At 38.6% G+C, this 26488-nt stretch overlaps 2 protein-coding genes across 2 annotated transcripts in view; both read left to right on the top strand.

Annotated features, from left to right (window-relative positions):
- The first annotated feature begins 4377 nt into the window (after positions 1 to 4377).
- hrh1 (histamine receptor H1) lies at positions 4378 to 7672 on the top strand. Its single transcript, XM_011474840.4, has one exon. It carries the CDS (start codon positions 4561 to 4563, stop codon positions 6193 to 6195), a length of 1635 nt encoding a protein of 544 aa, XP_011473142.1. The 5' UTR covers positions 4378 to 4560; the 3' UTR covers positions 6196 to 7672.
- Positions 7673 to 15099: 7427 nt separating this feature from the next.
- Positions 15100 to 26488, top strand: part of atg7 (ATG7 autophagy related 7 homolog (S. cerevisiae)) — an 85243-nt gene continuing 73854 nt past the window's right edge. Inside the window, exons 1-3 of the mRNA XM_004068648.5 lie at positions 15100 to 15624; positions 19969 to 20177; positions 20288 to 20342. Coding sequence (XP_004068696.1) covers positions 20006 to 20177; positions 20288 to 20342 — 227 coding nt within the window. The 5' untranslated portion in view covers positions 15100 to 15624; positions 19969 to 20005. The remainder of the gene's footprint in view (positions 15625 to 19968; positions 20178 to 20287; positions 20343 to 26488) is intronic.

Below are 26488 nucleotides of genomic sequence, written 5' to 3'. Positions count from 1 at the left end.
GTCAGTCGTAGTAAGACAGAATACATGTGTCTGAACGAGAGGGATCAAGGTAGAAGCGTTAGGTTACAGGGGGCTGAGGTGAAGAAGGTGCAGGAGTTTAAGTACTTGGGGTCAACAGTTCAGTGTGATGGGGAGTGTGGAAAAGAGGTGAAGAGGCGAGTGCAGGCAGGTTGGAGCGGTTGGAGGAAAGTGTCAGGAGTGTTGTGTGACAGAAGAGTGCCAGCAAGACTCAAAGGAAAGGTGTACAAGACAGTGGTGAGACCAGCTCTGCTCTATGGGTTAGAGACGGTAGCAGTGAGACAGAGACAAGAGGCTGAGATGGAGGTAGCGGAGATGAAGATGTTGAGGTTCTCCTTAGGAGTGACCAGGTTAGACAGGATAAGGAACGAGTACATCAGAGGGACGGCTCATGTTGCCTGTGTTAGCGACAAAGTCAGAGAAGCCAGACTGAGATGGTTTGGACATGTTCAGAGGAGGGATAGTGGATATATTGGTAAAAGGATGTTGGAGATGGAGCTGCCTGGCAGGAGGGCAAGAGGACGGCCAAAGAGGAGATACATGGATGTCTTAACAGAGGACATGAAGTTGGCTAATGTTAGGGTAGAAGATGTCCATGATAGAGTGAGGTGGAAAAGGATGATTCGCTGTGGCGACCCCTGATGGGAAAAGCCGAAAGAGAAAGAAGATTTTGGTTGGTTTAATTAATGTCACGTGTTTTTGAGTTGCCAGTGCTGAGGGTGCTACTGGTCGCTACAGGTGTGGCTGAGATTCTGCTCCTGGAGCTGTGCTGTGAGGACTGGCAAAAGAGGAAGTCTTCACAGCCTTTAAATACCCCAGTCAGGCAATTGGGCAGGCGCCATCTACCGAAGCCTCCAAGGGGAGAAACCAATGGACTTATTTAATGTTCATTTGTTTTGCTTCTGATGGTTATTATTCATTTTTGTTCTATTTGTGATGTTTTTCTTTTCAACTAAGAGGCAAAGTTTTGTGTTTAGTCTTGTCTTTTTCGTCTTTTTTAAATGTATGTGTAGTCTAGTTTAGTTTCCCCCCGTGTTTCTCAGGTGGTCTGATCAGCCACTATATATGTTCCCTGTTGTGTCTTTGGAGGTCAGTTTGTTCCTGTTACTTGGTCTGTTCAGTTGCTTAAGTTAAAGCTAAGTTTGTTGCCCGAGTTGATGTTTCTGTTGACCTATGTTATTCTTTTTTACATTTTTTGAGAAAAATTAAAACTTTCATTTTTTGGCTAACTTCTGCTCAATCCTCACACAATACTTACTTAGTTTCATTTTTTCTTGTTTTTTTTTTATCTTCCAGCTGCCGCACCCTCACCCCTTCCCTCCAAGTTTCCTCAAAGTCCCAACTACAGAATTGATAGTGTATCGGGTCCAGTATGGCATGCTAAATTAAAATAATGTAATTTAAAGATGAATTTGTGACTTTTTTTCTCATTGCGCACAATTTTGTTTAGTCTGAATTGAAAAAGACAGGTGTGTGGCACTTTTGTCATGTGCAACATAAAGAGCAGACTCAGAATGATGATTTACCACTAAACTGCTGATCTCCAGAGTTTTGCTTAAATCCACATGTCAGTTAGTTTGGCTAACTGACAGCTAAATAAATGGGCACATTTTATCCAACATGTGGTGAATCATCCTCTGAGTAAGTGCTCTGCAAAGAGCACAGCAGAGGAACCCCGACAAGATCCAGTGTCAGCAACAGTTTATCATAAACTCCAAAGTTTGGCCAAGATAGGAAGAGAGAGGCGGATGGAGTGAGGTAAGGGAGGAGGGAGGGATGAAGAGGCTCTCTTTGCATTCCGACCTGTGTCGCTCACTCATTTTCTGATTTGCGCCCGAGATGCAGCCTGGAGTCGAAAGAGCTTTCCTCCTCGTCATCTCCATCATCCATGGTAGGTTCCTCTTGTTTAGCATTAAATATTGCAAAATCAAACTACTGTTTTAGACTGTTTCAATGCTTGATTTAAAACGTGCGGAAAGTTCCCGGTTCATGTTTAGTGCAACAGGTGGTTCACGCGCGCCTTTCTTCGATTTTACGCAAAAGCAAGTCTTTTTTTTCCCCTCAAACAAATTCCATTTTTGAGGTCACGGCGGGCCAAAAGTTATTAAGAATTTTCGCTTCCTTTGTAATGAAATCAGCAGGCAATGGTGATTACGGATAATCGTGTTGGAGCGACAGTAAAGGCTCAGTTCTGTTTTTCTCTGGCGCGCCGATGCGCACGGAGCCATGGATATTTTCCACATCCAAACCTCCTTACCTACCGATCCGTGGTACTCAATGTTCATATTGCCGAGTTAAAATAGTGTGAATTAAAGCAAAGCAACATTAAACAATTTCACATTCACTTTATGGACTCTGATTTGAAGTAAAATTGAATTTTCATTGGGAGCTTGAGTAATGTTTAAGTCTGATATCTTCACAGGGTAAAGCATTTTATAAGAAGCTCAAAGTAGGAGAGACAGCGTTACTGGGGGCTGTTTTTTCATTTTTCTAAATTTCTCTCTAAATTAAAAGTACTTTTTGAAGCTGCTGGAATGTAACCTTTATACCATCCTCCCTTGAACCATGATGACCACAGTGCTAAAGCTGGCATGCTGAGATAAAACTCCATCAATCTCCATGGAAACTGCCCACCTTACAGCATCCATTCATAACTGACCCCAATACCTGCTTCTTCTGCTGTGTTCCAAATGCAAACATGGGGGTCTGCATGGAACAAGTGGGCTTTTATTCTCCCATGCTAACTCAATTTAATGTGAAACCGTGACGAAAGAGTGAGTCACTTTTCTGAGGATGTGCCACTAAAACCTGGTCTCCTCTTCTGTTTTTTATTTTTCTCACCAAATATTAATTCAATGATTTTCTATTCTTCCACCCATCTTGAGTGTGTCATCTATGAGTAAGCAGGAACACTCTTCAACAGATAAAAAGACAAGCAGACAAATCGAATTTTGATGTTATTTGTCTAATCTTTTATTTCAATGCAAAGATCTCTCCATATTTTTATGCATTTGCACAGTTGGTAACGCACTTTCGGTTCTGGTATGGATTACTCAATGAGGAAACAAATTGATTATAGTAAGATGCTCATTTACAAAATTAATGGAAATATATAAACCAGTAACAAAATAGATGTAAAAATGGTAACAACAAAAAAATAAAAATTAAAAGTGCACAGAAAGCCAAGGTGCAGAATGGTCACTTGCACCCATGGCAACAGCCTCATTCCAGTTAGCTCTCATAAAAAATCGATACCCCAACTGTCAAGATAAAAGCTTTTTTAGTCTCACAGTGACATATCTACTCTTAAACAGATATCCTGCTGTGCTTTTTACATTCAAATTGAGTTCTGCGATTAAAAATGGAAGGGCTTGAGTTTCATCCTACAGTACAGCCTAGGCTCTCCTTTGTCAGTGATACAGTTTTTCTATTGCTGCGTTGTTGAGTTACACTGCCTTCCCCATGAGTAAGTGTTAAAGAAAGCCATCTGGACAGTGAAAGTGAGTCAAGAATACAGTTCTAAGGCCATTTAAATGATTGAGTCTAAAACATGGTGGCAAGAAATTAAAAATAGAGACATTTGTACTTGTCTTTTTTATAAAAAAAGACTTACTAAAGACTATTTAATTAGTACTTCTGTACATGTTTTAAATACCCACTCCAACAAAAATAGTTTTTTTTGGTGTTTTAACATTTTCTTGTGGCATTTTTCACGTGATGGAAGACATTTATAAAGAATATTAATATTTAAAACTGCAAATCTGATGATTTTTTTTATTAAAATCGTTATGAATCAGGAATAGATGAAAAAACTGCCATTTGAAAAAGTTTGGAGTTGTTACGTACAAACTACAATTGGCAGGCAACAAGCTCCCTGCTCTGCTTCATTCCTATGCATCCACTTGCTAATATATAAATCTATGTACGTCTTAATTTTCTTCGTTTGAGCTGGCATCTGGCTCAAAACTGTACGACTGGATAGCTCCAAAATTGCTTGCCATTATTCTAATGTTAGCCACTGGGATACTGGGAAATTGATGTAGGCTTACTTTCCACCAACAGTCCTGCCCACAACTCAGTGGTGAATTTCCAATGAACTCGAGCTGTTCTGCAGAAACTATGTCCCAGAAAATGACACAGTTGTTTTAATTTTGCCAGAATCAGAATGAAAAGGCCACTGGGACCCCCCCTTTTTTTTAACAATAGATCAAAAGATGATCAGATAGGTACTTTAAATGCTTTGTATGAGTTTTCATTCTTATTATTTATTTATTTTTTGTAGGATAAAGTGAGACAAAAACGGATTTAAAAAAATGTGACTTGTCAATATTTTTCTTCTTTTCCAGATGTTTGGATTTCCAACACAATGTACCACAGACTAAAGAATCAGCATGCAAGAGGGACAGATTTTTGCAACACAAAGGTCTGTCCATCTTCTGCCAAGAGTATCCTCATTTCTTTGAGAAGCCGGATCGTACCATTGTGTCGACACACTGGCCAGCAGCTGTTTGGGACGTAAAGCTTTCCATCTCACCTAGCACGATGGATTCTGGTCTGTCACCTTCTGCAGACCTTTTACATTTCAACACCAACAGCTGTGTCAATTACAGCAACACCTGGAGGGGCCTCCCACATGGTGACACTCTGCGACACAATCACACCCTGACCCTTCATGACCACCTCCATAACGCCCTCCTGGGAGTCTTCCTGGGGCTTCTGTCTCTCCTAACCGTTATAATGAACCTGCTGGTGCTCTATGCTGTGAAAAAGGAGAAGAGCCTCCACACTGTGGGGAACCTGTACATCGTTAGCCTGTCGGTGGCAGATCTGATCGTCGGTGCAACAGTAATGCCTCTGAACTTGGTGTATCTGCTAGAGGATGAATGGAGGCTAGGTCGAACTGTGTGCCAGTTTTGGCTGATTATGGATTATGTAGCCAGCACGGCATCCATCTTCAGCCTATTTATCTTGTGTTTGGATCGGTACCGCTCAGTCAGACAGCCTTTGAAGTACCTGAAGTATCGGACACGGGGAAAAGCAAGTGTGATGATATGTGGAGCCTGGCTGCTGTCAATGACGTGGATTATTCCTATTTTGGGATGGAGGTCTTTCACACATGTAGACCTCAAACCTGAGGAAGAGAGCAGGTGCGACACAGACTTTCGTTTCGTCACATGGTTTAAGGTCATCACTGCAGTTTTCAATTTCTATGTACCGTCCATTATGATGGTGTGGTTTTACACGCACATCTACTTGGCAGTACGGCAGCATCTCAGAGACAGAGAGAGAATCATCCATCCCACTGATTCCTTTGGGGAAATTGAGAATGGGGAAAATGTTCCTTGCCCTGAGGGACAGAAATCCAAATCACCCAAGACAGACATTGAAGATTCAATAAAACGATTAAAAAGAGAGAAACTGCTAGACCAGAACACTATTGAACAGACTTATTCTCTTGAAGATTCAGATAAAACCAAAGCTGCTCCTTTTAGAGCTCCCAGGAAAATTGGTGTCAAGTGCCAGCAGACGTCACTTCTCTCTATGACAACAAAACGACTCCGAATGGTACATAAGGACAAGAGGCCTCTAGAAGAGAGGCATCCATGCGCTGAAACCTCCCTCAGTCCTCCGTCAGCGCCTCAGGATGGGACTTGCTCAGGTGGAAATCCTGAGAGCAAACTTCAAACCTCCTTAAATGAATGTCATGTCACTGTACCCAACTCTGTGAGCAGAGTTTGTGACATAAGTCAGGTGTCAGACATGCAGAGATACTCAGATGTTCTCTACAACAGTTTTGACCCCAGTCAAGCTCTTCCCTGGCCGGAGGAAGGTGTTGACGATGCCAAAATAGACCCAGAGAACGGGGTGACTCTAAGACAGGCCTGGCACAGGTTTATCGACCAATCCCGTCACCGCATTCAGAGCCTGAGGATTCATAAGGAGCACAAAGCAGCAAAGCAGTTAGGCTTTATCATTGCTGCTTTCTTACTGTGCTGGATCCCCTACTTCATCGCTTTCATGGTCATGGCGTTTTGCAAACAGTGTGTGCATCACGATCTTCACATGTTTACCATATGGTTAGGGTACTTCAACTCTACTCTAAACCCATTTATTTACCCGCTCTGCAATGGCAATTTTAAACGAGTCTTTAAAAATATAATGAAGATTCATTTTTAACTATGTAAACCTCCACAAAAGAGTCATATAAGCACAAGTTTAAAGGAATGCAATCCCAACCAAATATATATATTGATTATCAGTTGATTTGTCCATATTTCTGTTTAGTATTCCATAGTTTGACTTGGTCTCAGATTAAAAATAAGGTCAAAACGTTTTTTTTTTAACATTTCCGGGGTTCTCAAGTATTAAGAAATACTTTTTCTAATCCCACTTCATTTCTAAAAAGAAATCAGGGTGATTAGAAATATATTTTCAATTGCAATTATGTCTGTTGGCTAGGCAACAGACTATATTACTGTATATATTCCTTAACCCTGGAAAAATGGCATGGGGACAAATCAGTATCACTGTAATTACAATAAACTATTTCATTTAAAAAATCAATAAGGACACCTTAAGGGATTTTAGCAGGTTATGCTTATCTCATTTGTCATCAACTAGGCAAGCAAAATGAACAACTATCAAATTGAAAAAAAGGTTTATGACTCAACTCCAGTAAAATGCCATGTAGCATCTGTTCTTGTTTCATTAGCCTAAGCGTAGCAGAAATCCTTCCATGGTGCTGTGGAACAGTCATCATAAGCATGAGATTTCTGTACTGTATTTTTATTACAGGATTTGTAAGAGACATACCACTGCTTAAAGACAAAAACATCTCAGCATCAAAGTGTTTGGTGACCAAAGAAAGCTAAAGGTGGAAAAAAGAAAAAAATACGGTGGCGCAGTGCTTAGCACTCTTGCCTCAAGTCCCGGCTGGGGACCGGAAACAGAACACCAATGGGGGATCTTTCTGTGTGGGGTTTGCATGTTCTCCCCCATGCGTGGGTTGTCTCCCACCGTACAGAAAAATTCAGAGATGTGTATGCGAGTGTGCATGGGTGTGTGATTTGTGGCCCTGCGACAGATTGACGACCTGTCCAGGATGTCACCTGCCTTCGCTGGGATAGGCTCCAGCAGCCCTGTGACCCCGAAAGGGACAAAACGGGTTTAGAAAAGGAATGTTTCTGAATTTAAAAAAAAGAACCTGTGTGGATATTTTTTTTCCATGTATTTTTAAAATGTAATTCTGGATATCTTTTCTTTTTCTTCTTTCAATATGGTGTCTAAATTAGAACTGAGTGGCAAAGATGCCCACAGTGTCTAGTCTGAACAAGGCATTCGCCAAATCTGCCCTGTAAAGGCCTGGATGAGTCACGGCTCTGCTGAAAAAAGCAAGTTGGGGGCTGAAACTGACCATAAAGTAGAGATTATATAAACAGTTTACATATAAGTGCACATAACCTGTTGTGAAAAAACAATTCTGTTTGGGATTTTTATCGTTCGTATTTTCTGTTAAGTGTTAAACAAGACAGACAAATGTTCAACAAAGGGGTCAATGCTGGTTGTTCTCCTCACAGATTGTGTTTGTAAGTTGATACATGTGTTTATTTATCATTTTATTTGTGCACTTCTACAATAAAGTCAAATGAATTTAATGTCCTTAGGGTGTTATCAGTGGAAACAGGGAGCAAAGGAATCCAAAGATTAATTACTGTAAATCCTATAAAAAGGTTGTCAGACCTGTCAGCTCCACCCAAAATAATCAATTTGTTTTTTTTACACCAAAGAAACAAACAAAAACAAATTACAAAGAAATATCTGCAATTGTAAATGACGGACTTTAGTTTTTTTAGGCAGTTTGATGGACACACATTCATACTTAAATTCGTTTTTTAAGAAATAGAAAACAATGGTAAATCTGTTGTTAAGACCAAATCCCATCAATTCCACAATAATTAAAAAAAAAAAGTTTTGGAACACTAAAGAAGGAGTGCGTAATTAGTAAAAGTGAAAGCTTGAATCTTGTTGAAAGTAAATTTAAAACGTGCTGCATGTCGTTAACAAACATCATGTCTCTGGTTTGGGATTTGTGGGTGTGATCTCTTAATTCTGACTTTAGTACACAATAATTAAATACGATTTAAACTTGATCAAAACACCAAAATAAAATCCTCTAGAAAGACAGCAAGCAAACAAAAAAAACTACAAAGTTAGTTTCTGCTTTAGCAATAGGCTAATTTAATTCACCAGATTTGTTAAATGTGCAAATCTTTTGTTTCCCCCCATGAAATTAGTCTCACGTGACTAAAATCTCCAAAACAGTCTTTGTACTGTTACACTTTGTTTATTGGGCCCCTCAGGAATAAGTACGGAACTGAAGTTGCAACAACAGAAAAGTCCAACATGCCTGCCTGAGACAAAAGCTACAGCACTTCAACAGAGTGGTGACGCTTGTAAAAATATATTAAAATAACTAAAATACAGGTAGATGCATGAGTCATCCAAGGGTATCTTCCTGAACCTGACTAAAAACGTGGCTCTGATACCGCATGAAGACCAACTGAGGTCTTTTAACTTCCATATGTATCTGCCTACAACAGTTTTCCCCCAAAAATCTCGATTATTTTAAGCTGCAGAATCTTTTCTGCCTGAACATGTTATCTACAGTATTTGAGAGTTCAGAAATGTAATCAAATTCTCACAACTATAGTTTTTAACATCTTAAAATCCATCCACTAAAACTATTATTTATTAACATGTTATATGTTACATTACTTTTTTCAATCCAAAATTCATGCTTAAATCAAGAAAAGGCAAATAAAAAATAGCAAACAAAGCGTTTTTTCTATTAAAGTCATCTAAGAAATAAGGGGAGGAATTCAACATATACATATATACATACAACATATATATATATATATATATATATATATATATATTTCTTCTTTACCACTATGCCTTTAAAAAATGAATAGCCTCAGAAATGTCTTTTGTTGAGCTCTTTTTATACAGAATGATTGAATAATAATATCTATTGGTCGCTTAATTATTTTGAGAAATTCGTACACAACATATCCATTTCAAACTCTTGTACCGAACGACAGGATACTTTAATCTACTCTGGTCTATCCCAAAATTCCGTATTCCTTTGGAAGAGATCCTGAAGTTCACTAAGAAGAGAGCCGTTGGATTGAAGCAACACACTCTCACGTCAAATTCAACACGTGTTTGGAGGGGAACCAGATGGATTCTCATCACTCACAGGCCATACACAGTCAAAGCTGTCAACCAGCAACACTGGCAAATGTGTCTTTTCTGCATAATCTAGCTCGTCCGATCCCACTAAGTGTTACATGCAATTCAGCATGTCTGCGCATATTTGAGTCCGAGATGGCTTATAGCATTTCTGAGCAAAAATCATGCCAGACACTAAAGGCCAAAAAAGGAAGGACCTTCATACAACTATTGTTTTTATTTTATGGATTTATTTGTAATTACATTTTCTATAACAGATGTAGATTGTCCAGACATATTGTTTTCTAAATCTGCAAGAGCCCGCATTTATTTCCAAAACCCCGGTAAATAAAGCAAGCACTGCAGGTGGCCTTTATTTCTGCAAATTCTCGAGTGAATTTGTTATAAAAGAGCCCTTGAAGCATCTGTTCTGGACATAAAAGATGCTGGGGTCTTATAAAATAATAGCCACAGGTTGAACCCCCATGGTGACATGAATTTGTTTTGTACATCTTATCGTGATAAAATATATTTTACAGTGCAGTTTTATGTTAATCAATGATGTTTTTAACGAGCAGTGCTTTTTCCCCTAACATTTACCAGACACTGTTAAACCCTATTGACAGTAGAATTGGAAATAAATACTAGTTGAATGGAAAGAAAGGAGTGAAAAACATAAATTCCGAGGCTGGCATCACAAACAAACGCCGTGCTTTAAAGTTGGCTGGTTTTTCTTTTTTCCCTCTGGGCAGAATGCCAAAGCATCACAGTCCCATTCAGCCATGTATTCACAAATACAGGGCATTGGAAGCTTTTTAAATTAGATTTGAACATTTATTTAACTGGTCTGTTTGTGGACCCTGGGAGAAGGTTGAATTACCCAGAGAAAACGCAAGCAGGCTGTGGGGGAAAAAAATCAATTCTGACAGAATCATCCCATATGGGATCTTCTTCATGTTGTGAGATACCACTGCCGTGCTGTGCTGTAGTTACTAATATTAATCCTGTTAGTCACAAGCTGTTTTGTACTGCTAAGAAACAAAGGCTTTGTAAAGTATTACTTGGCAGCACGTTTTTATGAACTTTGAAATACAAAAAATTGGGAAGGAGGATGAACAGCTTAGTTTTATGAGTCAACAATAAACCTTTTTTTCTACGTATCTTTTCAAAGTGGAAAAAGTGTTTCTAACTTTCATTGGATGATAGGTAGGTTAACTTGCTTTTACTATCAACAATGCAGTTTTACTGGTTAAATCGTATAAACATACTAAACGTTTTTAGACCTTTTTAAGCCACTCTAAAACAGAATTTAACAGCCATTTCACAGCCTATTTTAACTGCAAAGATGTCAAGCTCAAACATGTTTTCCTCTACAATGCTTGCAAACATAAATCAAAAATATACCTTTTGAAATAAAGTTTTATGGAAGATGACTATGACCATAAGTGCTAAAATGTGTTTATGTTTGTTTGGTTGTTTTCTCAAGATAACAACCTAAAACTCATTATTGGGAAATGCTCACTGTTTTCCTTAAGATAATGCAACAGATTAAGCTCATCTCGAGATCAAGGCTTAAATAGACTTATCTCAAATAAGAAAAAAAAAAAGAATTTCCTTGGAGATCATTTAATGTTGATTATCTTCTCAATTGATGATAGCTAGTATTAGAATTTGTTTCTGACCAACAAATGTAGCACAATTTAAGTTAGTCCCAGGCTGAAATACTCTGATAATGTTTTGCAACAATAAGAAAGTTAAATGGTGATGATCATATGTTTGCCATTTTGGCTCACACCTGGAGCGTGCTGTTGTTTTTTTTACTGGTCTCTAAAAAAGTGTGTTTTTTAGAGATCATTACTTAATCATTCGTTTTCACGAGAAAACGTGCCATAATTTGTTATCTTACAGGGCCTCTTGCATGCAATTCTGAAGGCTTTTATAATAAACAATATGTGTTATACATAGGGTTGGGCGATGTCCCTTAAATTGGCAGTTGACGATGTTTGCAGTAAACCGTCGGGATGGACGATGATATCGTCGGGGTGGTGTTTTTAATTTTGCGTTATTTTATAATTATTGTTCATTATTTTACTTTACTACTTCATTTATTTTATTTCCCAACTAATGACTAATCCGCGATGATCCAGTATAAACTGAGGGAAGTGGCTTTAACAATAAATAAATAAATAAATAAATAAATAAATAAATAAATAAATAAATAAATAAATAAATAAATAAATAAACAACAAAATAGAAAAGAAGTAGTCCTGTACTTGATTAGGCAAGTGGACCGGTGGAACGAGCACGCGTGTCTCTGAGTAGAGCAGACCGACTTACAACTTTGTGTTTGAGGGAAAGGGAGGATGCTTTGTTACATGTGCGCTATGGGTGGGAGACTTCGGACTGCGATCCGTCCCGCAGCTCTAGGTGAACGAGCCACCGAACTCAGGAGAACCGGGTCTCCCGGTAAATGTGTGTGTCCGGGAAGAGCTCGGACCGTCAGCTCACACAGCTGCTTTGGGGCGGTGTGTGAGCTTTTCAAAGCAGAAATGTCGCTGAGTCCTTAGAAACTGTTCAAACAATCATCTGGATTTGTGTTTCCAGTCGTGTCCCGACAAAATAAAGGCTGATGTTATTCCCACATATTTACGTGCAGCCAAGATGCAGATTGCAGCGCTTCCCGCATGGATTTTATATTCATCAAAGGCTAATGTTGTTAGCCCTTCTTCCAGCTCCGTTCTTCAACAGAAAAAGCACAGAACACACGGGTTAAAAAGAAAATGATGAGCAAACAGGCGCTTCATAATAACCGTAACATTGATAAAAGCACGTTTAGAAGATCATCTAGTATATTGTGGAGCTGCCGGATATCTATGTATGTAGCCTCTCAGCGTAACTCATTTTCTCTTCCGGTATTTCAAACACTACTGAGTATGTGCGAATGATTTATACCAACCGAAAATGTGACCCATGTGAACGTTTGTGATAATTGGAAAAGGTTTTTCTGGGCCCATGTACACAATTAAATTCTAATCCGACCGTTGATCCGATCACTTGGGGGTTACTGCCCCGAGTGCTCCAATTACCACAGGCACCACTGTCACCTTCACTTTCCATGTTTTCTCCAGTTTTTCTCTGAGTCCCTGGTATTTCTCCAGTTTCACATGTTCCTTCTTCCTGATGTTCCCATCGCTTGGCACTGCCATATCCACCACAATGGCTTTCCTCTGTTCTTTATCCACCATTACAATTTCTGGTTGGTTCGCCATTGCTATCCTATCAGTCTGGATCTGGAAGTCCCACAGGATCTTTGCCCTCTCATTCTCTACCACCTTCGGAGGTGTTTCCCATTTTGACTTTGGGGTTTCCAGTTCATATTCTGCACACATGTTCCTGTATATTATTCCAGCCACTTGGTTGTGGTTATCCATGAATGCTTTCCCTGCCAGCATCTTACATCCTGCAGTTATGTGCTGGATTGTTTCAGGCGCCTCTTTTCACAGCCCACACCTTGGGTCTTGTCTGGTGTGGTAGATCTGACCCTCTATTGCTCTGGTGCTCAGGGCTTGTTCCTGAGCTGCCAGGATGAGTGCTTCAGTGCTGTCCTGTAGGCCAGCCCTTTTTAGCCATTGGTAGGACTTCTTGATATCAGTCACTTTAGTTATGGTTCAGTGGTACATCCCATGCAGGGGTTTTTCCCATGAGGATATGTCCTCCAGCACTGCATCCTCTGCTTTCCATTGTCTGAGACATTCAGGTCGTACGCTCAGTGTACGCTCAGTAGCAGGGTCAAAACAGCCGATCAGACCTAAACCTTTGTAAAGATGGATGTGGATATAAAATAAAAGCATATTATTCGGTCACCACTAGCTCCGTGGAGAAAGTGAGTGGGTGTGTTAGCTTGGGGGTGGGCAGTGCAGACTCTTCCTGGAAGGGGCTGTTCTCCCTGGTCAATGTCAGCTCGTGAGAACCTGCTAATTTTTGTAGGTCGGGAGGGGCTGGTGCGCAGACCACAGGTTTTTAGAGGCATACTCAGAAATGCGTGAATGGATCAAAATACTTTTTTGGGGTTTGTTTTTGTGTGGAAGGAACCTTATAATACACTTAAAAGCTATGAAAAATTATTTTGCATGGAAAAGGCCATATTAAAAAATCAGTTGTTGAGCTCAAACCCATTTTTTATCGTAGATGGTTGCTGTTTTCTTCCGTAATTGTTCAGGGATTGATTGCAATTGCAAATGTACGTTTTAACATCTTGCAGGGACTCTGTAACATGCTTTAAGCAGACTCTGTAACATGCATTAAGCAGACTCTGTAACATGCATTTTGCAGACTCTGTAACCTGCATTTTGCAGACTCTGTAACCTGCATTTTGCAAATAGTGATCTGTGAGGTTTAATTGCAACAAAAAAACAAATTAGTATTCCTTATAGGTATTTTCTTACAACAGTAAAATATTTTGTTTTACTGTTGCATCCATATCCAAGACCATTGGTATCATTGTTGATAATGCAGAGAGTCTAACTAGTTCACTAACCACAGTCAAAAGATGTGAACTAGTAATTTTTTTAAACTGTAGACTAGTTCTTCCTATTTAGGCTCACCAGTTTACTAACAAAGCACAAAAACACCAGTGATATTTTTTCTAACATCCATGATTTCTCGTCATGTCCCACTACAAGTAAAATTCAATGCATTATTTCTATGAGTTCAGGATTGAAGATCCTTGTATACCTTACTTTAAACTAGTCCACTTTTGAAAGATAAAAATCCTTCTTGGGAACAAAGGTAAGTTGTTCTTTTCCTAACTGCTTCCCAAGTAGGTCCAAAATGTATTCTAGTCAAGTAACTATAAGTGTATTATTTTCTTTTATTGTAAACATTTACTTATGCAAAAATTTGCACCAAAAAATGTGTTAACAATTAGCTATATTTGATGCACTTGATATCTGGATAAGTAATAAGCTAATTACATGCTGACAATGTCTTACATCATTTTCTAGGAAAGTAAAATTACAAATGCCCATAGCTCACAATAATGCATATATAGCAGTGTTAGTGTACTAGTAAACATTAAAATGTGCACCATATTGCACACTAGCTGACTACGAGATTTTTTTTTCATTTGATAACAAGTAAAATGTAAAAAACATTTACCACAAAAAAATGGGTTTTTGGATCACTTGAAAACTAGTAAATGTATTTGGTCAGAGAGTCTTACACTTGAAGTTTATTTTATTAGGTATACTTTAGTATAAATATTGCAAGTGTTCTATGGATCATGTACATGTAGTGTAGAAAGTACTATCTAAAGATTTCTTCAGATTAAATGTGAAATTTTTAAGTTTACAATAAAGAGATAGCATATAAAAAGTGAACTTCAAGTATCCTGCCTCACTTTTAGTATTGACAAGGTATACTTGTATTTTAAATTAAACAGACTACTTTTCCTAAATGCTAAAGGCAGTTAACCAGTCAAATCCACAGGGGTTTTAATACTGAATTTGTAAAGATTTTGCATGGTAGAGATATATTTTTTCTTTGTTATTGTAAATCACTAGTACTCCAAAATAAGATGAATTATATTATTTCACTTCAGCACAATATTGTACCTTATTAGTACACATTTGTGACTGACTATTTAAATTGACTTTCTGCATTACTGGCAAGGCTGAACATGCTCTTATATCAAGGATATAGATTTATTGTAAAAAAATAAATAAATAAAAAAGTCAACCATAACTGTCAGCCCTATATCAGAAAGGATATAATTTAAATGCAAAGAAGTGTCAACTGCTCCATGTTCAGCAAATAAAAAAGGTGATCGAACAAGGAACGTTGCAGCACACACGTAACCACTCCACCCCTCTCCCCCGGTGCGGGATTCCTTCCATTCCGCGTCTACATGGAATGATTTTTGTCTTTACTGTCCTGCGACCACTTTGGAAAATAATTATATACATACTTAAAAAAATAATCAAATATCTGCTTTAAAAGTTAGAAACTGTGGACGTGCAGCCGTAAAACTTAGTGTGTTATTTTTAATAAATATATCTAAAATCTTTAACCCTAGGAGGAGGAAAGACGGAGTATTCTGCGTGTGGTTTGCATTCATGATCCGCTTCCTTAGAGCCTTTATTTAACCGAAATGAAAAGAAACGGCGCGTACAGGTTTCTGTCCGTGTTCTCCTGTTTCATCGTTTGCGCTTTTTTGTTTTTGTTCTGGTCTTTCGTGTTTTACTCTATGATGCGGGCGCCGTAAAAAGATTAATGCTAAGCTAAAAGGGGGTATGCTACCTTCCCACAATCCTTTGCTCTGTTGACAATTTCCACGATCACATGATCAACTCCACCAGGAAGTAGCCGTTGAGGGTGAGTCTCGTTCAGTAATTCCTTTCTGTCTGGTTTAACTTGTGTTGTGTGTTTGTTCTTGTTGTTACTCGTCCTCCCTTCGGTCTTTTTTTCCCCAGAAGGTTCCTCGTGATTAAAAGTTCAACTTGTTAAAGCGCCGTTTTCTGATTACAGTGGGGCTTCTTTTGAATTGCCAAAATCTACACTAACTAATCCTTTTATTTCCCCTGACTACATGTACATTGTGTTTTAAAATGGTGGTGGAGATACATTAAAATGAAATAAATAAATCTAATAAGGCAAGATGGGTTCTGAGAAATGTCATTGGATCTGCTGGGGCAGCAGAGACAGTGGGATTCTTTCATTTCTTCTTTTTTTTTAATTATTTTTTTGTTCTGTGTTTGTATATATATATATATATATATATATATAAATAAAAATAAATAAAACGCCCCTCTCCAGTTCATCAACTCTTCAGTTCATGAACTGGAAACCCCAAAGTCAAAATGGGAAACACCTCCGAAGGTGGTAGAGAATGAGAGGGCAAAGATCCTGTAGGACTTCCAGATCCAGACTGATAGGATAGTAATGGCGAACCAACCAGACATTGTAGTGGTGGATAAAGAACAGAGGAAAGCCGTTGTGGTGGATGTGGCAGTGCCAAGCGATGGGAACATCAGGAAGAAGGAACATGAGAAACTGGAGAAATAACAGGGACTCAGAGAAAAACTGGAGAAAGCCTGGAAAGTGAAGGTGACAGTGGTGCCTGTGGTAATTGGAGCACTCGGGGCAGTAACCCCCAAGCTGGAGGAGTGGCTACAACAGATACCTGGAAAGACCTCAGACCTCTCAGTCCAGGAAAGCGCAGTGATAGGAACAGCTAAGATACTGCAGGACCCTCAAGCTCCCAGGCCTCTGGTAGAGGACCCGAGCTTGGAGGAGAAACCACCCGCGGAGGGTGAGAGGGGCTTTTTTTTTTTTTTAAATATATATAAATATATATCCACACATTTTTCTTTCCTCACAAAAATTTACTACAAAAAAAACCTTCAGTGTCAATGTGCAAAAAGATTTATACAAAGTAATGTACATGAAACAAAAATATTAAATGAAATATAATTGTTTGCATAATTGTCAACCCGCTTTGAAATTTAAGGGTCTAATTCAATAGAGGTTTATTAAATTAGTGCCAATAGTCTCACAATTAGTGAGTTTTTGGCCATCAGACAAGAAGATTTGTTTGGCGGAAACCAAGTACTGCACATCATCAAAAATACATTATCACCACTGTGAAGCATGGTGGTGGCAGCATCATGCTGTGGGGATTTTGTGTGTATTTTGCAGCACTGTGGGAGTGCTGCAAAATACACTGAAATCTTGGTGGACAATATCTTACGGTCTGCAAGAGGACTACTGCTTGGGAGGAGATTTTTTTTTCAGCAAGACAATGATCCAAATGATACTGCAAAAGCTACACGAGAAGTTTAAAAAGAAAAAGATAAATGTTCTGGAGTGGCGGTTTTGCATAGATGAATGAAGCAGAACTTCAGTGTGCAGATGTACAGGACTGATTGAGACTTATCCACACAGACTCAGTGCTGTGATTGCAGCCAAAGGTGGATGCACTCAATACTGATTTAAATGGGTTGAACAATTATGCAAACTGTTATATTTCATTCATTTTTTTGTTTCATTTACATTACTTTGTAGAAATCTGTTTTCACATTGACTTTGAAGGTTTTTTTCTTGTAAATATTTGTTTGAGGAAAGACAAATTGTATTGACCACGAGTGATTCAACAAATATTCAAGGGGGTGAACACTTTTGCAAGGGACTCTGTAATATATATTCTCCTGTTTTTTCAGACATTTTTCAGCCAAGTTGCACTTTTTTTCACAAGGTACACCACCAACCTGAAATGTTAAAAAACAAAACAAAAAGAAGAATCTCTTTAATCTGTATTCAAAAATACAACTATTCTTATCAAAACGCTGATTTACAAGACGTTTCTCTGCTTATGCAAGTGTTAAGTTCTTTAAAGTAACTTCAGTGAAAATGTCCACATCCTTACTGTAGTTGGGGGAAAAAAATAGAAATAGTTGAGTCCCCCCCCCCCCCCCCCCCAAACTCAATAAATCAAGTAGGACTTCATAAAGTTGAACTTTTATTTGCAATATATTTGTTCATTTTTTAAATGTTAATCATCTCTGTTAGTCTTTCATCATCTTGGGGGATGAAACATGAAATCCATGTTGTCATAATGCTTTTCTTTTTTTACAAACTTGCATTTGATAATGGTTTTTTTAAGTGTTGGGTAATCCAGGACAGCCGGTGTAATTGTTTATGTTTTGAGAAATAAACGATGAATGGCCCAAGGCTAAACACTGGAGGTCTGGGATGTTTCTCCTCTTGATCTGCTGGTAAATTGAAATGTACCAGACTTCCAAGATCACTCTGTCTCCTCAAAGGGTAATTATTTACTGTACTTAATCTAAACAAGACTGTCAGTGAGGCATACGCTTTAATGCTTTAATACAATAAGATGAGATAATTCACTTTTTAAGGGCTGATGATTTTCATTGAAGTTTTTATACTGAAAGCTATTAAAGCCAAGTTGCTTTCAAACAGTATTTAAGTGTTTGGTAGCTCTACACTGAGTTGGTAGGAATAGATACAGTGGGGAAAAAATAATTTTATCAGACACCAATTGTGGATTTTCTTCTATTTAAAAAGATGAGAGAGCCCTGTAATTTTTCATTATAGGTTAACCTCAACTATGAGAGACAAAATGAAAGTGAAAACCCCCCCCCCCAGAAAATCTGATCACATTGTCTGATTTTTAAATAATTTATTTGTAGATTATGGTGGAAATAAGTAAGTATTTGGTCACCTATAAAAAAGCAGGATTTCTGGTTCTCACAGACCTGTAACTTCTTCTGTAAGAGGATCCTCTGTCCTCCACTTGTTACCTGTTTTAATGGCGCCTGTTTGAACTGGTTATCTATATAAAAGACACCTGTCCACAACCTCAAACAGTCACACTACAAACTCCTCTATTGCCAAGACCAAAGAGCTGTCTAAGGACACCAAAATCAAAATGGTTGACCTGCACCAGCCTGGGAAAACTGAATCTGCGATAGTTAAGCAGTTTGGTGTGAATAAATCAACTGTGGGAGCAATTATTCTGAAATGGAAGACATACAAGACCACTGATGATCTCCCTCAATCTGGGGTTCCCTGCAAGAACTCACTCATTGGGTCAAAATGATCACAAGAACAATGAGCAGAAATCCCAGAACCACATGGGGGGACCTAGTGGATGACCTGCAGAGAGCTGGGACCAAAGTGACAAAGGCTGCCATCAGTAACACACTACGCTGCCAGAGACTCAAATCCTGCAGTGCCAGACGTGTCCCCCTGCTAAACCCAGTACATGTGCAGGCCCGTCTAAAGTTTGCTAGAGAGCATTTGGATGATCCAGAAGAGGATTGGGAGAATGTCCTATGGTCAGATGAAACCCAAAAATAAATTTTTGGTAAGAACTCTACTCGTGTTTGGATGAGAAAGAATGCTGAGTTGCAGCTAAAGAACACCTTAACTACTGTAAAGCATGGGGGTGGAAACATCATGCTTTGGGGCTTTTTTTCAGCAAAGGAATCAGGACGACTGATCCATGTAAAGGAAAGAAGGAATGGGGCCATGTATGGTCAGATTTTGGGAGAAAATCTCCTTCCACCACTAAAAGGCATTAAAGATGAAACCTGGCTGGGTCTTTCAGCATGACAAGGATCCCAAACACACTGCCCGAGCATTGAAGGAGTGGCTTTGTACAAAGCATTTCAAGGTCCTGGAGTGACCTAGCCAGTCTCCAGATCTCAAGTCCGTAGAAAATCTTTGGAGGGAGTTAAAGGTTCATGTTTCCCAGTGACAGCCCCAAAACATCACTGCTCTAGAGGAGATCTGCATGGAGGAATAGAAGTTTGTGTTTGGGAAAACCTTGTAAAGACTTATAGAAAATGTTTGACTGTTGTCATTTCCAACAAAGGTTATATAACAAAGTATTGAGTTGAACTTTTGTTATTGACCAAATATTTAATGTTTCACCATAATTTACAAATCAATTATTTAAAAATCCGATAATGGAATTTTCTGGATTTTTGTTGTCATTGTGTCTCTTATAGTTGAGGTAAACCTATGATGAAAATTACAGGTCTCTCATCTTTTTAAGTGGGAGAACTTGCACAATTGGTGGCTGACTAAATACTTTTTTGCCCCACTGTAAATGGCGAGCAATGTATAGAAAATTATCATCCAAAGAAAAAAAACTTAACTTTTCCACTTTTTTGTTATACTTTGTGTTTTCAGAGCTTGTTTCTTTTTTTGCTGAGTGATTGAAGTTACCATGACGTCAGACATCAGTGGAGCGCCACCATCCGCTGCAGATCTCAAGCTGCAGTTTGCACCCTTCAGCAGCGCTTTGGAGGCCGGCTTCTGGCATCAGCTCACTCAAAAGAAACTTAATGACTACAAATTGGATGAAAGCCCTAAATGCATCAAAGGATATTACTATAACGGTGAGTGGCTTGATCAGGTGGTGTCACTATAATAAACCCTTGTAGGTGCAATGGCGGCTTTGAATTATTTCATCTTTATTCATGTAAAATGTTCCACTTTTATTTGACAGGTGACCCTGTTGGCTTACCCACTCGCTTGACTCTGGAGTTCAGCGCGTTTGATGTGTAAGTGCAGCATGCTGTTAACACAAACATGATTGCAAGTAGTTGTTTTACAGTTTACAAGCAAAACATGAAACACAGTTTAAAGCCTATAGTAATAATTCAGTCTTGATAAAGGCCCCCAGCCGTCACACCCTCCTGTGTTTTGTTAGGCGTAAGCTTTTGAGAATAACGTGCATTTAAAATGTCCTTTCTTTTTATTACAATCATATAAAAATACTAAATCTAAAGTATATTTCCAAGCTATCTCGAGGTGTGGATTTCCTAAGGGTTCGCTGTTGTTCCCTTCAGTATATTCAATTCTGATGTGCATCAGATGTACTTTATTATGAAAGGCTGCTGTGAATTCTGTTATTACTTTTTCTTTGAAAAGACTTTTAAGAGCTTTAAATGAGCCTTTAATCATAATCATTCAGATATATTTGGTGGCCACGGTTCCTGAAGTGAAGATGACGGCTTCCCGGGTCATTTTCAACTTTTTTAAAAGGCTGCTTTGAACCTCATTCGGCAGTTTCAGCAATGTGTCAAAAAGTCAATCAAACGGTTCATTTATTCTTTTTAGACCTGCAGGAGTTGACTATTGCAATGACTGTTGTACAACAAGAAAGCTAACTGCATCGGTCTGTGCAGAAAGACAATAATCATAGTGGAACATTTTCATTTTAAATGTTGATTGTTGTTTTGGGTAAGCAAATAAATTCAAACTGCACATTAAGTGAATAGTTTGTACAGAATTAATTTGATATGCAAGACCTTCTGCTCCTCAAAATCCACCTGTGTATTCTCAATTTAGTCTGTTACGAAGCTTTTTGTCATTATAGTGAGATCAGTTACCATCCATTCCATAAAGTACAGCAGATAAATCAACTCTGTTTCATCATGGAGGAAGGAGTTCCTGTGTTGCATCTCTGGAGCTCACAGCAGCAGGTGGAGTTCCTCCTATTTTAGCTCTCTCTGTCTCGCTTCCACCTCTTTACTATGGACCCAGCTGAGCCTATCAGCAGTCATGCCAGGCATTTTGAGAGGATTCATGCGAAGTGAGGGATGCATCATCTCTTCTCCTCCCATGGGGCCAAGGACAGATTTTTTTCTCCTTTTAGTCTCTGAAAAAAAATGCTTGGAATCATCTTTGGACGAACGTCTTTACAGCATAAAAATACATCAGCAGTTTACATTTTTGAAATGTAAAATGAGTTTACCCCTCTGTTGTATTCATACAAGAATAAATCTAAGAACTGACACCGAATTTGAGTCTAGCTTTGACTTAACAAGAAAAGGAAGTGGATGAGGACACAACTAATGTTAATGTTATGTCTTAAAGAGCCAATCGGTACTAAAACCTATTTAATTAGTGCTTCTATATATGTTTTAAAGACCCACTCCAACGAAAATAGTGTTTTTGGTGTTTTTAACTTGTTTTTCTGGCTCATGGCGGACGATATACATGTAAAGAAAAATTAAGGTTAAAATAGCATTTTTGAGCATTTCTTTATTCAAATTGTTGTAAATCAGGAGCAGGCAAAACAATTGCTGTGGAAAAGGCTTGTAGGTGTGACGTAGACGCTGCAACAGCAAGCCACAAGCTCCCTGCTCTGCTCCCTTCTGATGCATCCACTTGCAAACAAATAGATCCATGTATAATCTAAAAAATAAAAGTTCTTTAAAAATTAGTATGACTAAAGAAGAGGTTTAACATGATAAAAGTGCAGAAGAATAGATTGAGTGACAGGTTGAAGAGGGAGACAGGAAAACCTTGAGGAAGCTGGCATTTAAGTAGCACAAAAGGGAATGGGACTAAAACAAGTGTGTGTCTGTGTGTAATATAGCTTCCACATGCAGGAAGACCATCACTGTCAGTTAGACAAAAAGCTCACCTATAACCCGTCACAAGTGTGGACTGTCGAGACAAAGAGAGGAGGATGTCCATACAAATGCAGCTCCCTATAATTTAGTCTTCCCAGTTTGCTGTGTATGAAGGACTCTGACAAATGCAGGGTCAAATTAAATCTGAGAGGCTCTCATAAGCAGGAAAGACACGTTTATTGATATCGTGCAATTCCTATTCCAAGTAATTCAAAGTGCTTTGGAGACAATGACAAATGAAGCCAAAGAGACAAAAATTCAAATTAGAACAGTTAAATCCTGAAAAAACACATGAAAAGCAGTACAAATACTTTTACAACAGTACAATTATATATTTTAGTTAAAAATGATTGTAAAACAAGATCAGAAGAGAGTAATGCTTTTAAAATATATAGATTTTTCATACAACATAGAATATTTCCTGTCTGAACTTAAATTTTGTCAAAGTAGAAACCTGTTTAATATCATCAGGAAGCCTGTTCCAGATTTTAGCTGCATAAAGCTGAAACACTGCTTCACTGTGTTTAGTTCTCACTTTGGGCACCAGCTGAAGGCCTGACCCTGAAATTCTTCCCTGATCAGAGATGCACTTTGGAGTCTATAGAGAGACTAGAACACAAGTTTTACATTCAATTCTCAGCAACTGGAAGCCAGCGCAGAGATCTGGGGACAGGACTGATATGATCAGTAATCTTGGTTTAGTTATAGTTTTAATTTTTATTATTTTTATTTTTCCACACAACATATGTACATCTTTTAGCAAAGAGTCACCTGCAGCAGAGTTCCAGGCCCAGATATGTGTTTTCAGTAGCCTATTGAGTTTTTTATGTCTTGACACTGCCTTCTTGGGATGGAAGGTCATCAGATACTATCCAGGTTCCTTCAACAGCAGAGCAAATCTCTTCTGTAGCTTCAGATTCTGTTGTTATGGAGGTTTGTTGCTAGGCATGTTATTATTTGTATCTTCATTTGATGTAAGGTATGAGGGTGAGAACTTATGGAGCTTTTACTTCTCTCTCAGTCTCCCAGTTATTTGTTGTATTTTTTTTAAACTGTTTTTTATTTTGTATACATCTATATGTCCGAAATAGAATATCATCATTATCACCATCATCATTTTTCCTGTCCTTTGTCCCCCCCCAATAACAGAGGTAAAAGTGGTTCTGAATCTAGAAGCCAGTCTGTCTCATCACAGTCTTCAGCTTACAACACATCCTCCCGTTTTCAGAAAACATGATTTACCTTTTGGCTTTGGACCAAAACAGTTCTGGGGAGGATTATCACTCGATTTATTGGAATTCACAGATGCTGTTTTGTTATCTGTGCCTTTTAGCTGTTTTTAAGCTTGCTCATCTCTGCTGATCTGGATGAATGGCATGTTGTTGTATTTTTGGCTGATGTTATTTGCAGGCATTTATGTGCAACCAAGCACAAAAAGGGAAGGAAATTCATGATGTCCACATGTAATACGTGCAGCCAAGATGCACATTGCTGCATTGCTCACACGTACACAATATTACCCAAACTATTGGCTCACCCATCCAAAAGATCAGAATCAGGTGTCCTAATCACTTGGCCTGGCCACAGGTGTAAAAATCAAGCACTCAGGCATGCAGACTGTTTTTACAAACATTTGTGAAAGAATGGGCCGCTCTCATGAGCTCAGTGAATTCCAGTGTGGAACTGTCATAGGATGAAACCTCTGCAACAAATACAGTCGTGAAATTTCCTCACTCCTAAATATTCCACAGTCAACTGTCAGCTCTATCATAACAAAATGGAAGAATTTGGGAACAACAGTAAGGGCAGGGATGACAGTTAAGTTTAGTCTTTTCAGTTTAGTTTAGCCATTACCTTTTGAATTACATGTTTTTATGTCCTTTATGATTCATGTTTATCACAAAGCTACTGGTTTGAAGCCCATTGAGATGACTATTGTTGTAATATTAGGCTAAATAAATAAAATTGAATTGAATTGAGTTGAACATCAACTCAGCCACCAAGTGGTAGGCCACATAAACTGACAGAGAGGGATCAGCTGATGCTGAAGTGCATATTGCAAAGAGTTCCCCGTCTTTCTGCACAGTCAATTCCTACAAAGCCCTAAACTGAGCACCAGTGCACGAAGCAAGGTCCATGAAGACATGGAGGACAGAGTCTGGTGTGGATGAACTTGACTGGCCACAGAGTCCTAACCTGAACCAGATAGAACAAATGAGAGTGGAGACTGAGAGCCAGGCCTTCTCTACCAACATCAGTGTGTGACCTCACCAATGCGCTTTTAGAAGAATGGTCAAAACTTGCTATGAACACACTCCTAAACCTTATGGACAGCTGTCCCAGAAGAGTTGAAGCTTTAAAAGTTGGACCGACATCATATTGAACTCTATCGGTTAGGAATGGGATGGTACTTAAGTTCATATGTAAGTACATCCAGGTGAGCCAATACTTTTGGTAATAGAGTGGGTATTTTAAGTGCGTCTAATGCTAAATGCTGTTGTTGGTCGCACTTATTTAAAGTTAAAGTCCCATTAGCTTTCACGCACCCTGGTGATGTGGAAATGTGTTCTCCGCAGTTTACCCATCCCTTGGGGACGCGGTGAGCTGTAGACACAGCCGCGCTCAGGAACCATTTTTTTGGTTAAACCTAACCCTAACCTTTCCTCTGGCTCCATACAGCTAGGAAAATTTTTTTCAGCACTGACCCCACGAATTTAGAAAATTACGAACGAAAAGTTACTTTCAACTGCTATGCAATTAACTTTCATCTCCAGTGTGGTCATCTTCTGTAGAATGTCTTGGTAGTCATTTGTTTGGAGGGCAGATGACCAATTGCTGTGTAGTTAGGTCACATAAGAGACAGAGAGGCTGTCTTTAAAGTAAATGTTGTTTTTGCTTTTAAAAGTAATATAAAAAAGCAGATCAGAATGAAAATATAAAGTGGCAATTTAAACTATAACGTAAAATAATTGAATACATTTAAAAAAGGAAAGTAAAAGCCGGAGCAAGCTGGTAAGGTTTGCACTTTTCAAGCTGAAGGAGAAACCATTAAGAGCCTTAAAATTGAATCCTAAAAGCTTAAATTGTATTTGAAAAGAACTGCATTCACTGCAAAATGGCAAGTACAGGAGAGATGTGTTTAGATTTTATTTATCGCACGCACAAAGCTGTATTTTGTGCAAGCTGCATGCAGCGAATGGAAGATCACCAAAATAAAAGTGATTTTTAATTGTCCAATCCAGACATAATGAGTAAACGGATCACTTTCTCAGAGTCTTTTTTTCTGGTAGGCAAGGTTTATTTTACCAAGAAGTCTCTGATAGTAAAATGTGCTTTTATAAGTAAAGCTTCTCTGCTTTAAAAGAACCTTCTGTGATTACTCCCACAGGATTTTTTTCAGAGGATTTATTCAACGAGCTTAGAGAATCAATAGCATTGTCAATACCTTTTAACTACTTAGTTTTCTCAAACTCACTGATTTCAGTCTTAGTCTGATCCAAATTTTGAAATCCTGTCAGTTTTGAAGCAGTCACTACCAGCTTTTAGAGGAATGTAAATTTAAATATTGCCAGCAAACCAGCAGCACCATGCTTTTTAAACCACAAGTAGAGAGAAAGCAATATGGGATCCAACACAGAACCCTGAGGCACTACTGTTGAAGTGCATTAATCAAGAATGAGTGAAAAGGTTCTAATAGAGATAGAGCCTGAAGGAGCTAAACACAGTGCGTCTCTCTTTTTAAAGCTCTTTTCCAATATAGGAAAAACTTTGTGTCATATCTGTCCGGGCACAAACGGTAACTATTAGTTTCTCCTTCATGATCAATTTTCAATCAATTGGCACTTCTGTAAATTAAAAGGGGCGCCATCCATACGGCACTACCAAATCTGAGTCCCTGATTGGTCAAAGTTCGATCTGATTTACCTTTCAACGTGCGTTCAATGGCCACACGTTTTGTACTTGGAGCTCAAAAATGGTCTTAGAAACTTGCGTAGCTACGAGTGAACATAAGCGTTTTGAACGCAGAAGTCGTAAACACGTGTTTACACATTTATATAGACTTTTCAAAGTGCTCACTTGCACGTGCCTGGTTCACTTGCACAGAACCGGAAGAGCTGAATAACCCAAATCTACAGTAAAGATCATTAAAAACCATCTTTAAAAAAAGGTTGAGTTCCGTGAAGAAATGTGAAACCTGAAAGAAAGTCGTCATTCATTTTTACCCTAATAATTCATCAATTGTGTTTAAGGAAGTATTTATCTGTCACATGGCCGGCTTGTTGGAA

This window comes from Oryzias latipes, chromosome 5 (assembly GCF_053564925.1).
Source record: "Oryzias latipes strain Hd-rR chromosome 5, Olatipes_Hd-rR_3.1".
NCBI classification, from domain to species: Eukaryota; Metazoa; Chordata; class Actinopteri; order Beloniformes; family Adrianichthyidae; genus Oryzias; species Oryzias latipes.
Note: the sequence above shows the minus strand (reverse complement) of the source record. Positions and strands in the feature narration are given on the sequence as shown.